Genomic DNA, 15240 nt, shown 5'->3' on the forward strand with positions numbered 1-15240 from the left:
GTCTTTTCGTCTACTATTCGCACGGTTTTGCGGTGCGGTCGCAAAACACAGACACTAAACTTATTACAGTGAACAGAGACGTCAATGAACGAACGGACGGATCATAACTTTGCGAAAATAAAGAAAGTAAAATTTTCAGTCGAGGGAAGATTTGAACCAAGGACCTCTCATTCCGCAGCTGCTCACTCTAACCACGGGACCACATGATCTATTATGTTGCTTATCTTCCGAAGGACTACTCAGTTTGTATATTTTACTAATTTTTTTCATAGTTCCACACAACTTCTTCCTGTTTTCTCGATTGATCTGTGTTCAGTTTTTCAAGGCCTATCCACTGTGCCAGCTTATAACTAAATCTGAGGGGGGTGCGATGGGGAGGTTCCCTTGTCAGAAGGATGCACTGACAGAGGTGAAGGTCAGTGCAACTCAGCTGACAAGACTTCCCTTTCAGATGCCGCATCTGGTCGTCAGTGAGCCCCAGGCGAGCAGATACGATCTTCCACAGCGTAAGGCCTCAGGCAGCGACCGCTCTTGCGACTCAAAGCTGGAAAGAGGAGAAATGCTGTTTTTAGCAAGGACTGGGAAAGGCACTATTTCGTAGAAAACATAGAAAGCTGTATTTCTTTGCAAATCTTCAGATGTCACAGAGAGTGTATAGAAAATGGAGGGAGCGCCCACATTTGGGACCTCTTTGTAAGTGGAATGTCGCTGAAGGTTGGGTCCACGAAAACTAAATGATTACGCAATGTAAGAATTGGCTAATGTAAATAAACTGGAAATTGCAGAGAGAAACTCGACTGTGCTGTTAAGGTCCCACTTCACTGGCTACATACAGAGATAGACAGAGAGCGAGATGACTTTTTCCAGTATTAAATGATAGGAAACACATTACTGGTTAACTGTCCTAATCAAAAATCAAGGAAGGGGACCAGCATGTTTTAAGCATTCTTTTCAACGTTTGGCGCTCAAAATATCGATGGACAAGCCAATCTGAAAAAAATAAAGAACGCAAAAGACGGGCATACAAATCTTCCGTTTAGTAAATAGTTGTTACAAAATCATTTCATCTCCGGCAGCCTTGACCGTCAGGCATTTCCTCCTCTTGCCTTTATCACCGGAAGGGTCCGTCTCCAGGCAGGTGAGCTTAGGGATTTTGGAAGATTTTGGGCTGAGATGAACTTAGCCGCAGCTGTCAGTCATTGGTGTACCGCCAATGACTGAATCTACATCCACTTCAGCCTCCACCTACAGGTTGCTATGGTGAGATCGAGATGCGGCAGTGAGATGATCCACAAGGCCAGCAATGTCGTTTTTATAGAATTTCAATAACTTCTTGCTTCGCTCTAAAGACCTGCTTTCAGATTCGTATGACCAATATGCTCTCAACTCCAGCCGCATATGCAACGTATTCCCTTCTCTAGTGCTATCTATTCAAAAATGTTCAAATGTGTGTGAAATCTTATGGGACTTAACTGCTAAGGTCATCAGTCCCTAAGCTTACACACTACTTAACCGAAATTATCCCAAGGACAAACAAACACACCCATGCGCGACGGAGGACTCGAACCTCCGCCGGGACCAGTTCATGACTGCAGCGCCCCAGACCGCTCGGCTAATCTCGCGTGGCTAGTGCTATCTGTCCTTTGTACTAACATCACGATTATCAAGATACAACTTTGCAAATGTGATTGTTTCATTTTGACACACAATTCTTTATTCAAATGTACCAAGGCTTTACTTTAGAATTGCTTCTGCTTCTCAGATGTTTTATGAGTCACTTCGGTGTAAAAAATTTAATTAATGGTGATTCTTGTTTCATTTAGTAGTCATTGAATTCTTAATTCATTATTTTGGAAGGCGGTTAAATCATTTATATCAGATAACAGGTACAGTTAACACACATTTAGACTACCTAACCTGGGTCGACTTACAGTGCAAGACCGGGACTCAAACTGGTTATCTTTGTCTTTCGTTGGCAAGTACTCCACCGACTGATCTGTCCTAACACGACTTAAGACCCGTCCTGACAGCTTCTCTTCTGCCAGTACATCTCCCATCTTCGAAACTTCACAGAAGTTCTCCTGCATACCTCGCGGGGACTAGCATCCTGGAAGAAAGGATATAAATTTGGTAGACAGAAGACGGAGTACTAGCGGAAATAAAGCTGTGAAGGCGAGTCGTAAGCTGTACTTGGGAAACTTCCGTTAGAATTCATGTCTGGCACACAGTTGTCATCTGTCAGGAAGTTTCAAGTCAATGCACACACTGCTGCAGGATGAAAATTCACTCTAGAAAAGATTTAATGACTTGACTGTAATTCGGGTAGTGAAATCTACCAGACAAATATCTTCTGGTATCTTTAAAATTCTAAGTTAATCATTGAATTCTTAAACGCCACCACATTTGCTTTTCCTTGATCTATATAGTTTTAATAAACTCCTCCCAAACAGGCCATGAAGGCCCAAAGTTACCGACCCACCGCCGTGTCATCCTAAGACCACAGGCGTCACTGGATGCGGATATGGCCACACTCCCGGCCGTATGTCAGTTGCCGAGACCGGAGCCGCTACTTCTCAATCAACTAGCTCCTCAGTTTGTCTCACAAGGGCAGAGGGCACCCCGCTTGCCAACAGCGCTCGGCCGACCGAATGGTCACCCATCCAAGTGCTAGCCCAGCCCGACAGCACTTCGGAGATCTGACGGGAACCGATGTTACGACTGCGGCAAGGCCGTTGGCTAATAATAATAAAATACCGATCGATATTTAAATACACTCCAAGAAAAGAAAAACGCACTATGAAGAAATTATCCGAATGGGACGGAAATTGTTAGAAGTGATGTGAGTGTACAGACAAAAAAGTGATTACAGCTTCAGTAAAATTGGACGATTCGTTCAAGGGAAAGAGCTTCACAAATTGAGCAAGTCAATAACGCACTGGTTCATCTCTGGACTTCTGCAAGTAGTTATCTGGCTTGGAATTGGTTGACAGACTTGTTGGATGTCGTCCTGAAGAGTATCGTGCCGAATTCTGTCCAACTGGTGCATTAGATCGTCAAAATCAGGAGCTGGTGGAAGAGCCCTGCCCCATTATACTACAAACCTTCTCAGTTGGGAGGGGGGGGGGGGGGGGGGGAGATCCTCCAATCTTGCTGACCGAGGTAGGGTTTGGCAAGCACGAGGACACGAGGTAGAAACTGTTGCTTGTGCGGGCGGGCATAGCCTTGTTGAAACGTAAGCCATGAAAAAAAATTAAAGAAATAAAAAAAGCAAGGTCAAAGTTTTGCGAAATTTAGTCCTCCAAAACTAAGAAATAAAGTAGATTGGAGGAACGTTTGATGCACCTTTGAATGATGCGAGAAATCGTGTACAGCAGATGAGGTGCCGATTGACAAGTTAAAAGGTTTAGACTTACCTTAGAATCGAAGAATTTTAAAACATACTAGAGGACATTGTTATAGTGGATTATGTGGATCGTGAAGTCAGCTGTTGTGTGTCTTTGCTATATTTCTATCACCTATGCTAGAAGGTTGAAATAAAGTTCAAGAATTATTCAGTCTCAAAAATTTTTCAATACAGAACCCTTAGAATATCTGGAAATAAAATGTGCGTGGTATAAGAAGTAATGTCTCCCTTATCATTGCTGCCGGCATAATTATTCTTGCTCACTAACTTTCCCCGTGCAAAAAATGAATATAATGAATAGATTAAAACTGGAATCGTAAATCAGAGAGCAGCTCCAATCCGTCTACATAGTGCTCTTTCTACGCAACAAACGTATGAGCGTTCCAGTTGCTACAGTTCCTTGTGTATGATTTTAAATATTTAAATACCCGATTTTGCAAATCAAAGTCATCCATATATTGGCATCTGTGTTAGAATTGTTGTCCATAATTTGTAGCATCATTGAAAAGCACGTCAAATATTGCTCTAAACTATTTTATTTTATGCTTATAGATCAATATTTTCACAAAACATTTGACTGTTTTTTACTACATTTCCTACAGTTGGCATCTTATTTCCTCCTTAGTTAACAGGCCTCAATACACCGGAGCAACAAGTTTGCGCTTGTCAGATACCACGTAGTCAAAATTCGTGGTTAGCAAATGCGAAATCTAATGAGTGTCCGGAAATGGGACAGCATAACGCAACCAGCACGGGATTGATCACTACTTCCTTGGAATGCAACTTTTAACCTCAGGTTGCTGCCTACAATTAATGAGTATGAGATTAGTGACTGGACCCATTGTAAGAGTGCTGTTGACGAATTTGGCAAGCGAGTATAGACTTGAATTTCAAACCTACTGAACACAACGAAGTGCTATCTCATGACAGCCTGGTATGTTCAAGCACACTGTATTCAAGATTCATACATATTATGAAAATATATGTATGTGTGTGTATATGTGTCGTGTCTATATGTACGTATGTGTAGTCCACATCTCTTCCGAAACCACTGGACCGAGTTCTACCAAGTTTGGTGCACGTATCACTTACTGCTAAGCAACAATCTTTGTTGGGATAAAAACCACCTACTTATCATAGTTTATAAGATATGACATCATAAACAATGAGATTTGTGAAAAACTGTTGCATTTTCCATGGCGTTTAAATTTATTACTTCTTTGCTACTAACCTTATTCACAACATACGTCGCAGACACTATCCACACAGCAGAATGAAATTTTCAGTCTGCAGCGGAGTGGTCGCTGATATGAAACTTCCTGGCAGATTAAAACTGTGTGCCGGACCGAGATTCGAACTCGATACCTTTGCCTTTCGGGGGCAAGTGCTCTGCCACTGAACTACCCAAGCACGACTCAAGCCCTCTCCTGCAGGAAAGCTTCTGTAGAGTTTGGAAGGTGGGTGACGAGGTACTGGCAGAAGTGAACCTGTGAGGACGGGGCGTGAGTCGTGCTTGGGTAGCTCAGATGGTAGAGCACTTGCCCGCGAAAGGCAAAGGTCTAGAGTTCGAGTCGCGGTCAGGCACACAGTTATAATCTGCCAGGAAATTTCACTATCCACATATACAACTAAATGTACCTACAGAAATACATCATTGTACGATACACAGTTCAAGAGTATAAGTTCATAAACACTCAGATGCGTGAGAAAATGTCCATCATGAATGAAATTTTGATACATTCATTCTTTGCTACTAAGACACCCCTACAGTCGAGTCAACATAAAGAAATCCGTGACACCTGGTAATGCTTTTGACAGGTTGTGAAATGCTAAGCCCCGTAGGTGAAAACAGTAGCCATGAACAGAATTATGAAGTGCTGCCGTAGAGACGTTTACAAAATCGCGTTGTAGACACACTAAGCAGATCTACTTATACATTTGTAAATCATGGTATTTCTTTGTATGACCGTTTCATAATTTTGAATGTGTTTTGAAGATGACATGGAAATGGAAGTTCTTCGAAATCACACTAGAAATACAGTTCATTTTTGTTTTTGTTCTTAATAGAAATTCGGCAAAATGAACATTCAGGCATTCATGAGTTTGTCAGCTAGTAACTTACAAAACGTATATTTTTAGCATATTGAACTCTGTACACTGTTGTTTAAAACCAGTAAAGCTACGCATTTTCATGTTTAAACTGTAGTGGAAGGCGACTTTGGAAATTAATGTCGCCTATATCAAGAGCATTAGAAGATCCACCCCTTTGGAAGTTTCAGTTTTTCGAGGGTTGTAATACGACGAATGTGATTAATTTTGTAGTACACTGAGTTTCTTTACTCGCTGGATATTTAAACGTCTTTTGTGAAACAGGGCGTCGCCATCTTGGACATGGCGGAGGCAGTAGGCAAGGCGGCCGTGTCGCCGATGGAGTCAGAGTTTGGTGGGAAGCGCGCCATCTTCATCCGCGCTGACGTCACCAAAGCTGATCAGTTCAAGGGTGAGTAGCAGCGACTGGACCACTAATGAACTATAATAGTAATGATAATCATAATTTCGTGTGGCTGAATGTCACAGTGGGAGTCTTTAAATTGGAAGACACTTCAGCGACTTGAGTGTCCCTAATGACTTGAGTGTCCCTAATATAACCCCAGTAATCCAACCGCCGAAATGAGAACTACAGTCTAACAGCGTGTCATCCCTGGCCCGTCTTCCCTCCACGGCTAGGTAATAATAAATGTCATGTGACTAGGGCCTCCCGTCGGGTAGACCGTTCGCCAGGTGCAAGTATTTCGATTTGACGTTACTTCGGCGACTTGCACGTCGATAGGGATGAGATGAGGATGATTATGACTACAAAAAACCAGTCCATTAGCGGAAAAAACCTCCGAACCAGCCGGGAATAGAACCCGGGCCCTTAGGATTGACAGTCTGTCACACTGACCACTGAGCTATCGGGGTGGACCATGGCTAGGTGAAAGAAAGAGGACTGAAAACTTTCCGTGGTTCGACTGGTACTCAATCCAGCGCCCTCTGGCTTTCCACACACGCACTCTACCTCTAGATGATTAAGTCCTAATGAATCAGTGCAAACTTTCCAAACGAAGGGGAAAGATATGCTGTCAACAATCCATAAAAGGCGGCATGAAAAGGAGGAAGAGAGAATTAATGTGCTATCTCCATTGATGTCAACTGGGGTTGGGCAGAACCGTGATTCATTGCTGAACACAATCTAGATGATTAGGTCCTAATGAATCAGCACAAACTTTCCAAATTAAGGCGAAAGATCTGTTGTCAACTAACCATAAAAGGTGGCATGAGAAAGAAGGGAGAATTAATGTGCTATCTACGTTGGCGTCAACCAGTTTTGTGCGGAACCGTGATTCGCTGCTGAACACCATATGACACACTTCATTAGCAATCCATGCTTCCCGGTCACGGCTCCGCCCGAAAAACAGCCGTTTGTGATGTAGTGTCAATGGCAGCCTACGCCAGGGGCGGCACTTCCCTAGACTGGTTGTTGTTAGTCTCCGAAAATTGGTGCAAGGTGACACAGAATATTTCAGGGAGTCCATCACTTACTTTGGGATGGCAGGCGCTGATGTTAAAGGGGTTAAGATGTACATGGCGCAAGATACGTCTATCTCCCCCTGTGGTGGTCAGACCTGGTCGACGGGAACCTTGACGGCAAGTGAGCATCCCCATGCAGTCTAATATCGGGCCACTGTCGCATCCGAATGCACCACATATCTGGATACTACACGATTCGACCAGCAGTCAAATAGGGAGCCACAATGACTCCCCTTTCACACTCTTTCAGATGCTGATAACGCAGTCCCACAAGAGTAAGCGGCAACTCCGTGTCATTCACAGTCATTACTCAACATCTGATATTTTTCACCCCCCTTACACACTCTACCAGGCCTGCTCTGCATCTACATATACATGGAAACTCTCCAAATCACATTTCAGTGCCTGTCAGAGGGTTCTTCGAACCACCTTCACAATTCTCTATTATTCCAATCTCGCATACCGCAAGGAAAGGACGAGCACCTACGTCTTACTGTACGAGCTCTGATTTCCCTTATCTTATCATGCTGAGCGTTTCTCCCTATGTAGATCGGTGTCAACAAAATATTTTCGCATTTGGAGGAGAACGTTGGTGATTGGAATTTCGTGAGAAGATTCCGTCGCAAGGAAATACGCCATTGTTTTAATGATGTCCACCCCAAATCCTATATCACTTCAGTGACACTCTCTCCCCTATTTCCCGGTAATAAAAAACGTGCTGCCCTTCTTTGAACTTTTCCAATGTACTCCGTCAATCCTATCGGGTAACGATCCCACACTGTACAGCAGTATTCTAAAAGAGAACGGACAAGCGTAGTGTAGACAGTCTCCCTAGTAGATCTATTACGTTTTCTAAGTGTCCTACCAATAAAACGCAGTCTTTGGTTAGTCTTCCCCACAACATATTCTATGTATCCCTTCCAATTTAAGTTGTTCGTAATTGTTATTCCTAGGTATTTTGTTTAATTTGAATGATTTCTCGTGTTACCGAAGTTTTACGGATTCCTTTTAGCAGTCATGTGGATGACCTCACATTTTTCGTTATTTAGGGCGAATTGTCAATTTTCGCACCATTCAGATATTTTTTCTAAATCGTTTTGCAAATTGGTTTTGACCTTCTTATGGCATTATTAGTCAATAAACGACAACGTTATCTGCAAACAACCTACGACGGCTACTCAGATTGTCTGCCAAATCATAATATAGATAAAGAACAGCAAAGGGCCTGTAACACTACCTTGGAGAACTCCAGAAATCACTTCTGTTTCACTTGATGACTTTCCATCAGTTACTACGAACTGTGACCTCTCTGACAGGAAATCACGAATCCAGCCACATAACCGAGACGATATTCCATAAGCACACAATTTCACTACAAGTCACTTTTATGGTACAGTGTCAAAAGCCTTCCGAAAATCCATAAATACGGAATCAATCTGAGATCCCATGTAAATAGCACTCAGCACTTCATACGAGTAAAGAGCTAGTTGTGTTTCACAAGAACGATGTTTTCAAAATCCATGTTGACTGTGTACCAATAGACCGTTTTCTTCGAGGTAATTCATAATGTTCCAATACAATATACGTTTCAAAATCCTGCCGCACATCGACGTTAATGATATGGGCCTATAATTTAGTGGATCACTCTTACTACGATTCTTGAATGTTTGTGTGACCTGTGCGACTTTCCAGTCTAATACCACTAAACACGAACGACAATAACCCCTCTGGTGGTCGTTCTATTTGTCACAGAGAATTTAGCTCTAATCATTTACATATTCGCCGATGGCGTGCAGGTGTACAATGCTATATTTATTGTGAGTGCCGCATTTTTTTCTTATGTAATGTAATTGTTACAATGTAGTGAATAACAAAATGGTTCAAATGGCTCTGAGCACTATGGGACTTAATTGCTGAGGTCATCAGTCCCCTAGAACTTAGAACTACTTAAACCTAACTAACCTAAGGACATCACACACATCCATGCCCGAGGCAGGATTCGAACCTGCGACTGTAGCGGTCGCGCGGTTCCAGACTGTAGCGCCTAGAACCGCTCGGCCACGCCGGTCGGCAAGTGAGTAACACCTGTCCTTCTGTATTCATGGAAGTTTACTACCCTCTCTTTAACTGATGAATATATTTCAGTAGGATTTTCTGCGTGGTATAGTCCAGCTGTTCCGAAAAATCTGAGGTTGTTCCTTGATAGACGCAAGCTGGATGAATTGTGTTTTAAACCTTTTTTACAAAAAATTAGAAAAATAAATTCAGCTTAGAGGGATGCAGATTTATTTTTTAAATTTATTTAATTAGCCTTCATATAAGTGCGTGGTGTCTCTTCTTTCGGACATGTCCAAAAGAACAAACATCACGCGTACATATAACTGATTCGCGTCGATGGGCAGTGAATCCACCACCTTCAGTGTGGATGCACAACGACATTCGACTGTTTGTTTGAAGCTTACTGGCGCTCAACACCGAGGTTATCAGCGACCTTACACATCCTAAAAGAAGCAAATGTGGAGAAAATGACTAAAATTGTTGTGATGCAGTCAAGTGGAAACCTATAAAATAACACTCAGTCACCACTCCTACCTCACTCGCGTTGACCCAGACAATCGCCCTGCCTCGCACGCCTTAAGACAACAGTAAAAGGGTGAAAGGTGCCATACACGGGATTAAAACAGTAGTAAAACTACAGAAGAGCTAAAAGAAAGGCACAGGGAAATGTGACTCGATGACCACTTAAAAAAAAATAAGGTGATCCAGTCACCGGTTTAACACATTAAGAACGTCGCCTAAAAATTTTAGGAAACAAATTCGACATTCGTTTGAACGTTGCTTGAAATAGAAGGCAGATCTGTCGGCATATCTGCCACTGCCATCTGGTCGGAAAATAACTAACACACAGTCTAATAAAACACGGCGCACAGTGATCTGAACGCTACAAGTACCACACACTGGAGTGCAGACAGGCGGCGCTAGATGTAAATGTGGGTCGGCCTAGTGGGGTGCCGACATAGTCTCAAGCTCGAATCCCGGTCGGTACAAATTTTCACTTGTCGCCGCTGATTCCGTATAAAGTCCTAGTGCAGCTGGCATCAATAGCTTCTTCCCCTCCCTTCCTCCCCCCTCCACCTTCAATTTACATAATATCTAGCCTCTGCCGTTAGCGATTTAGTTAGGAAAAGAAAGTATTCACGTATTGCTTTCCTATAACAAATAATGAACTTAAGCGTTTCAAATTAAACTAATACTATTACTTTCATGATACACTTCACGATAAGAATGGGAAAAATCAGCCGGCCGGAGTGGTCGAGTGGTTCTAGGTGCTACAGTCTGGAACCGCGCGACCGCTACGGTCGCAGGTTCGAATCCTGCCTCGGGCATGGATGTATGTGATGTCCTTAGGTTAGTTAGGTTTAAGTAGTTCTAGGGGACTGATGACCTCAGCAGTTAAGTCCCATAGTGCCCAGAGCCATTGGAACCACTGGGAAAAATAAAGACGTAATTACATTTCACTGTTGACAATATAATAATAACAATGCGGAATAACTGCTCGCACACACTGTATACATTCCTCCGTGTATGTCGTGTCTGAATAGCATGTTCATACAAAATGTAATGTGTCCCATTTAAAATCGAGGAAGAAACGTAACTGAATAGAAATTAATGTACGTGGGACGTTCCGAAAGTAAGTTTCGTCATTGTTTTAAAAATGGGAATTTTACTGCCAGAAGCAAATACATCATGGCATTACGAACTATACAACATGCACTATTTATCGACATAGTCGCCGGCCGGCCGCGGTGGCCGTGCGGTTCTAGGCGCTCCAGTCCGGAACCGCGCTGCTGCTACGGTCGCAGGTTCGAATCCTGCCTGGGGCATGGGTGTGTGTGATGTCCTTAGGTTAGTTAGGTTTAAGTAGTTCTAAGTTCTAGGGGACTGATGACCACAGCAGTTGAGTCCCATAGTGCTCAGAGCCATTTGAACCATTTTTGACATAGTCGCCACCGACTTCGACACATTTGTCGTAGCGTGCAGTCAATTTGAAGAACCACTCTGGTAAAACGCGGTGCCCTGTGAGGCAAAGAATTGTCCCATAGCCTTCTCCACATCAGCACTGGTCTGGTAGTGGGGCTTTCAGTGCAAGGAACAGGTGAAAGTCTGATAGGGCAATACCGGAGCTGTAAGCCGCCTGATCCAGTCTTTCCCATCCAAAGCGACAAAGCTGATCCTGTGTGAGCCCTGCTGTGTGTGGTTTCGCGTGGTCGTCCAAAAGCACAACACCTTCACTCAAAGAGCCTTTCTCTCTCTCGTTGTATGGCGGATCTGTGTTTGTTGAGGAGGTCTACACCGTCGTGATGTGTACTCGAAAAACATCGGACACGCCAGTCTGTTGATACTCTCTTTTTCTGCACTCTGTGCGTGCTTCATTCCTTCTTCGCCGAGGCGCCTTTCGTCGTTGAACCAGCAACTGACGTATATTCTTATGGCGTTTGTTTTTGTCACCTGGTGTACCATCTTCTCTTGCAATACCAATGGCGCAATTTATTTTCGAAACGTCCTTGTACGTAATTCCTCCGAAAATGAATTGTTCGGAGTCGGAATACGTCCAAGTGACCACAGCAGGAGCATGACAAACAACGATATGCCATAAAATTTCGATTCTGACTAAATTCACACCTATTGTTGGCCAAAATTATCTCTGATATCATAGTGGTCAGTTCAGAGTCGTTGTTGAGGAGGAGATAAGATTTGTGACGACAGACCGTGATAATATATAACATAATGCGGACAAAATGTTTTCCATTATACAAAAACATTAATCTTACTTCATGACAACGTTCGATTTGTAAAGAACGCAAATCGGCGTGTAATGGCGCGCTATGGCTCGAAAATTGACACGTTACCAAACCAATCACCAACTGTACTGAAACAGAGATAAATTCTGTTCATATCGTAGGCAACAGGATCTCTATTGGGCTACTACATAATAAACAAATGCGACGGAATACTGTTAGTATTCGAGAGTAGCATAAATGCCTAAATTATTTTTTAAACTGAATAACGAAAATACATCAAGGATTTTAAATAGACAGTGATACTTGACACAGCCGCGTCTTTGTTTTAGCACATCAAATTAAATTAGTACAGAAGTCCTGGCAGACATGTGCTCATCCGACGACATCAAGAATTCAACTCGACGATAACCCTCTTGCTTACCCCGATTGTTCAGCCCTGTCCATGTGTCGTAACTTCTCACGCTAGGCTATAATTTCCGGGCAAGAATTTATCAGTCGGCTTGTTGAGTACGGGGATATCTCTGGAATGAATTTTCCTCTATCTCTGCGTCTGCGCTTTGTCTGCATTTCCGTTTTTTTCTGAAACTGGACATTGCTGATACAATCCACTGTGGACACCTACAAAGACAGTTCTGTTAGACATGAAGGTTGGGGAATTTCTGCTCTTATAAAATCCTGGTGGAGCTTATGTTGTCTTTCATATCGCGGACACGAGGTCTGCGATATCGATTTGATGTTTGGTATGCTGCAAGTATTTCTCCTTTTATAAAGAAAAATTCGGAATGAAAGCACTCAGAGGAATGGATGAATAGGATACAACTGCAAGATTCATTATACCTGGCACTTTATTAAATTCTCTTTGTTTGCTTACAGAAGCATTCAAGAAAGCGTCGACAACGTTTGGTGGCCTCGACATCGTCATAAACAACGCTGGAGTCCTTAATGAGGACAACTGGGAACTGACAATTGCCGTCAATGTGGTGAGTTTTCTCAGAGTGCTTTCCACAGACCACACTCGTCCACAAGGCACAACGGTTCTTTCGTTACTGTTGGCTACCGCTGTAATTCATATATGTGTGACTTAGTTGCTCCTTATTACAACCAGAGGTGATAGAATGCGGTGTATTACAGAGTGCAGAAACTCTTCCAACAGGGATGGATAGGAACAGAGATAAATACAAACTTTTAATAATTGCTTATTGGTGACAAAACTTTTTATCTTACTTTCATCATGCCTATTTCCAGTTTCACTTATTGTCATGTGGTGCTGTAGTAATATGTATGGTGTACATGCAACACACCAGTGAAAGGAGAGTACGGAACACTGTTGTGTAGGCCATCCTATGGTAAGAGTATTATTCGGTTAGATTTACGATATCGAGAGTTACACACCCGTCTGATTACCAAACGAAGCTATTTGTCCAACTACTGCATGAGATCTTCACGGAGCGAGGCAGTGGTGGAAGAGCCAGAGACTTGAAATGGCAGAGTCTCTGGTCCAGTGACTATCAACAGTCGAGCGTGTGGATTAAAATGGGAGTACTGCTTGAATTGGCCGCAGCCTAAATCTTTGGAAAGTGTTGAAAGTGTGTTGTCCACAATCTTTTGACAGAGGTACAAGGAAGTATTACTTCAGTTAAAGAATTTCGTGAGAGTTCGTTAAACTGAGAGAAAAAGATCGAATACTGGACAGTAATAAAACTCATTTTGTGGCAGTACACTGTATAAAAATTGTTATGAAGTGGAAAGTTAGTAAGTTTGCAGACTCACTATCGCGACAAAAATGAGTCCTAGTTTGGTTTTTGCCTGTTGCGTGGTTCACATTCGAGATATGGAACACGTCAGCAGGTTTACAAATAAGATACGCTTTCTGTGTGGCCACATACAGGACTTTTTAATCTTAATGCAACCACATGCATACTATCTACTCACAAATTCATCTATGAAGCAGAAGGATTTGTCAAATCCTTTTTTCTGAAAATTTCTTTACCCTTCAGCATCTTTAATTCACAACGGAGATGGTTAAATATTTTCGTGGAAGCAAACTTTGCTGGTTCCTATGTAACAGTAAGTTTAAGTTGTCGATAGCAGAGAGTATTCTAGTTCCTAGTGTCATTTTTATTACAGCCACTATTATTTTCAAATTGAACTTCATTCTACATAACAAACTGTATAAGAAAATATTTGATTGGGAAATTGATGTTAGTGTTTCTAATTTTTTAAGAAGTTGTCTACGTGAAGTTCGAAGATGTGCACTACATATTGCCCTACAGCACGTTACTGTGAAATGAATATTTTCTACTTGTAATTTCCCCAGACAATTATTATACATGCCATTAATAAATGAAAGTGTCCAAAGTAAGCTAATTTACTAATGCTTTCGCCACCAAAATAAGCAATGCAAATTTCGGATTAATTAAATATGCCTTAAAATTTGAAGATTAATCTGTGTGTTTCATAATGAAGCGAGAAATACTCCAGTTCATTCCTTGAGTGGGCGTCCAATTTTTCGGAGTAATTAGAGTTGTAGAACCATTCGGGGTAAACAAAACAATATTTTCTTGGAAATTTGTGGTAAGGTCTTATGGGAGCAAACCGCTGAGGTCATCGGTCCCTAAGCTTACACACTACTTAGTCTAACTTACACTAACTTTCTCTATGACAACACACACACTCATGCCAGAGGGAGGACTCGAACCTCCGACGGGGGCAGCAGCACGAACCGTGAAAAAGTGCCCTTAGACCGCTCGGCTACCCCGCTCGGCAATACTTTCTTAAGGATGGAAGACGGCCATTATAACGAAGTTCAAAAATGGCTCTGAGCACTATGGGATTTAACATCTGAGGTCATCAGTCCCCTAGATCTTAGAACTACTTAAACCTAACTAACCTAAGGACATCACACACATCTATGCCCGAGGCAGGATTCGAACTTGCGACCGTAGCGGTCGCGCGGTTCCAGGCTGTAGCGCCTAGAACCACTCGGCCACACAGGCCGGCTATAACAAAGTCCCTTTTCTTTTAGATGTCTTACCTTCTTCGTAAGGTTATAATAATCAATACAATATTTCCTGGTTAGCAAGCTCAGAAAGTTGCAACCAAGTGCCCTCAGTTTTTTTAGTTCTCTCTTGTTGTCGGTTCTTCCAAATTTCTATTCCTCCCAAGTTTACTGACGAGTTCCACTCAAACTTTCTCATTGTTTTTTAGTCAATCCGATAAACAAAGTCGCAAAACATTTAAAATTTGTTACATGCATTTGTTTCACACGAGAAATTCTATTTCGGTATAATTGCGCTTTACTTTGTATTTGATTACTATTTGGAAACTTTTGCGGCCCTTTTTGTGTTCATTAATTTTATGTAGTTGATATTTAATAATATATTGCTAAGACACTTGGGTGTTAACTGTATGTAATTATAGCACTGTATCACTTTGTAGTGCTGCCTCTCCCACTCTACCAACAAG

General features: G+C 42.3%; 1 protein-coding gene and 1 long non-coding RNA gene across 3 annotated transcripts in view; one reads left to right on the forward strand and one right to left on the reverse strand.

The window, feature by feature from the left end:
• The window catches only part of LOC126412694 (15-hydroxyprostaglandin dehydrogenase [NAD(+)]-like), a 248595-nt gene that overhangs the window by 164703 nt on the left and 68652 nt on the right, over positions 1–15240 (forward strand). For both annotated transcript variants that reach the window (XM_050082407.1, XM_050082406.1), the window contains exons 2-3: positions 5777–5903; positions 12649–12755. In XM_050082407.1, coding sequence (XP_049938364.1) covers positions 5777–5903; positions 12649–12755 — 234 coding nt within the window. The remainder of the gene's footprint in view (positions 1–5776; positions 5904–12648; positions 12756–15240) is intronic.
• Positions 1–15240, reverse strand: part of LOC126412695 (uncharacterized) — a 251442-nt gene that overhangs the window by 81183 nt on the left and 155019 nt on the right. The window lies entirely within an intron of this gene.

This window comes from Schistocerca serialis, chromosome 7 (genome assembly GCF_023864345.2).
Source record: "Schistocerca serialis cubense isolate TAMUIC-IGC-003099 chromosome 7, iqSchSeri2.2, whole genome shotgun sequence".
NCBI classification, from domain to species: Eukaryota; Metazoa; Arthropoda; class Insecta; order Orthoptera; family Acrididae; genus Schistocerca; species Schistocerca serialis.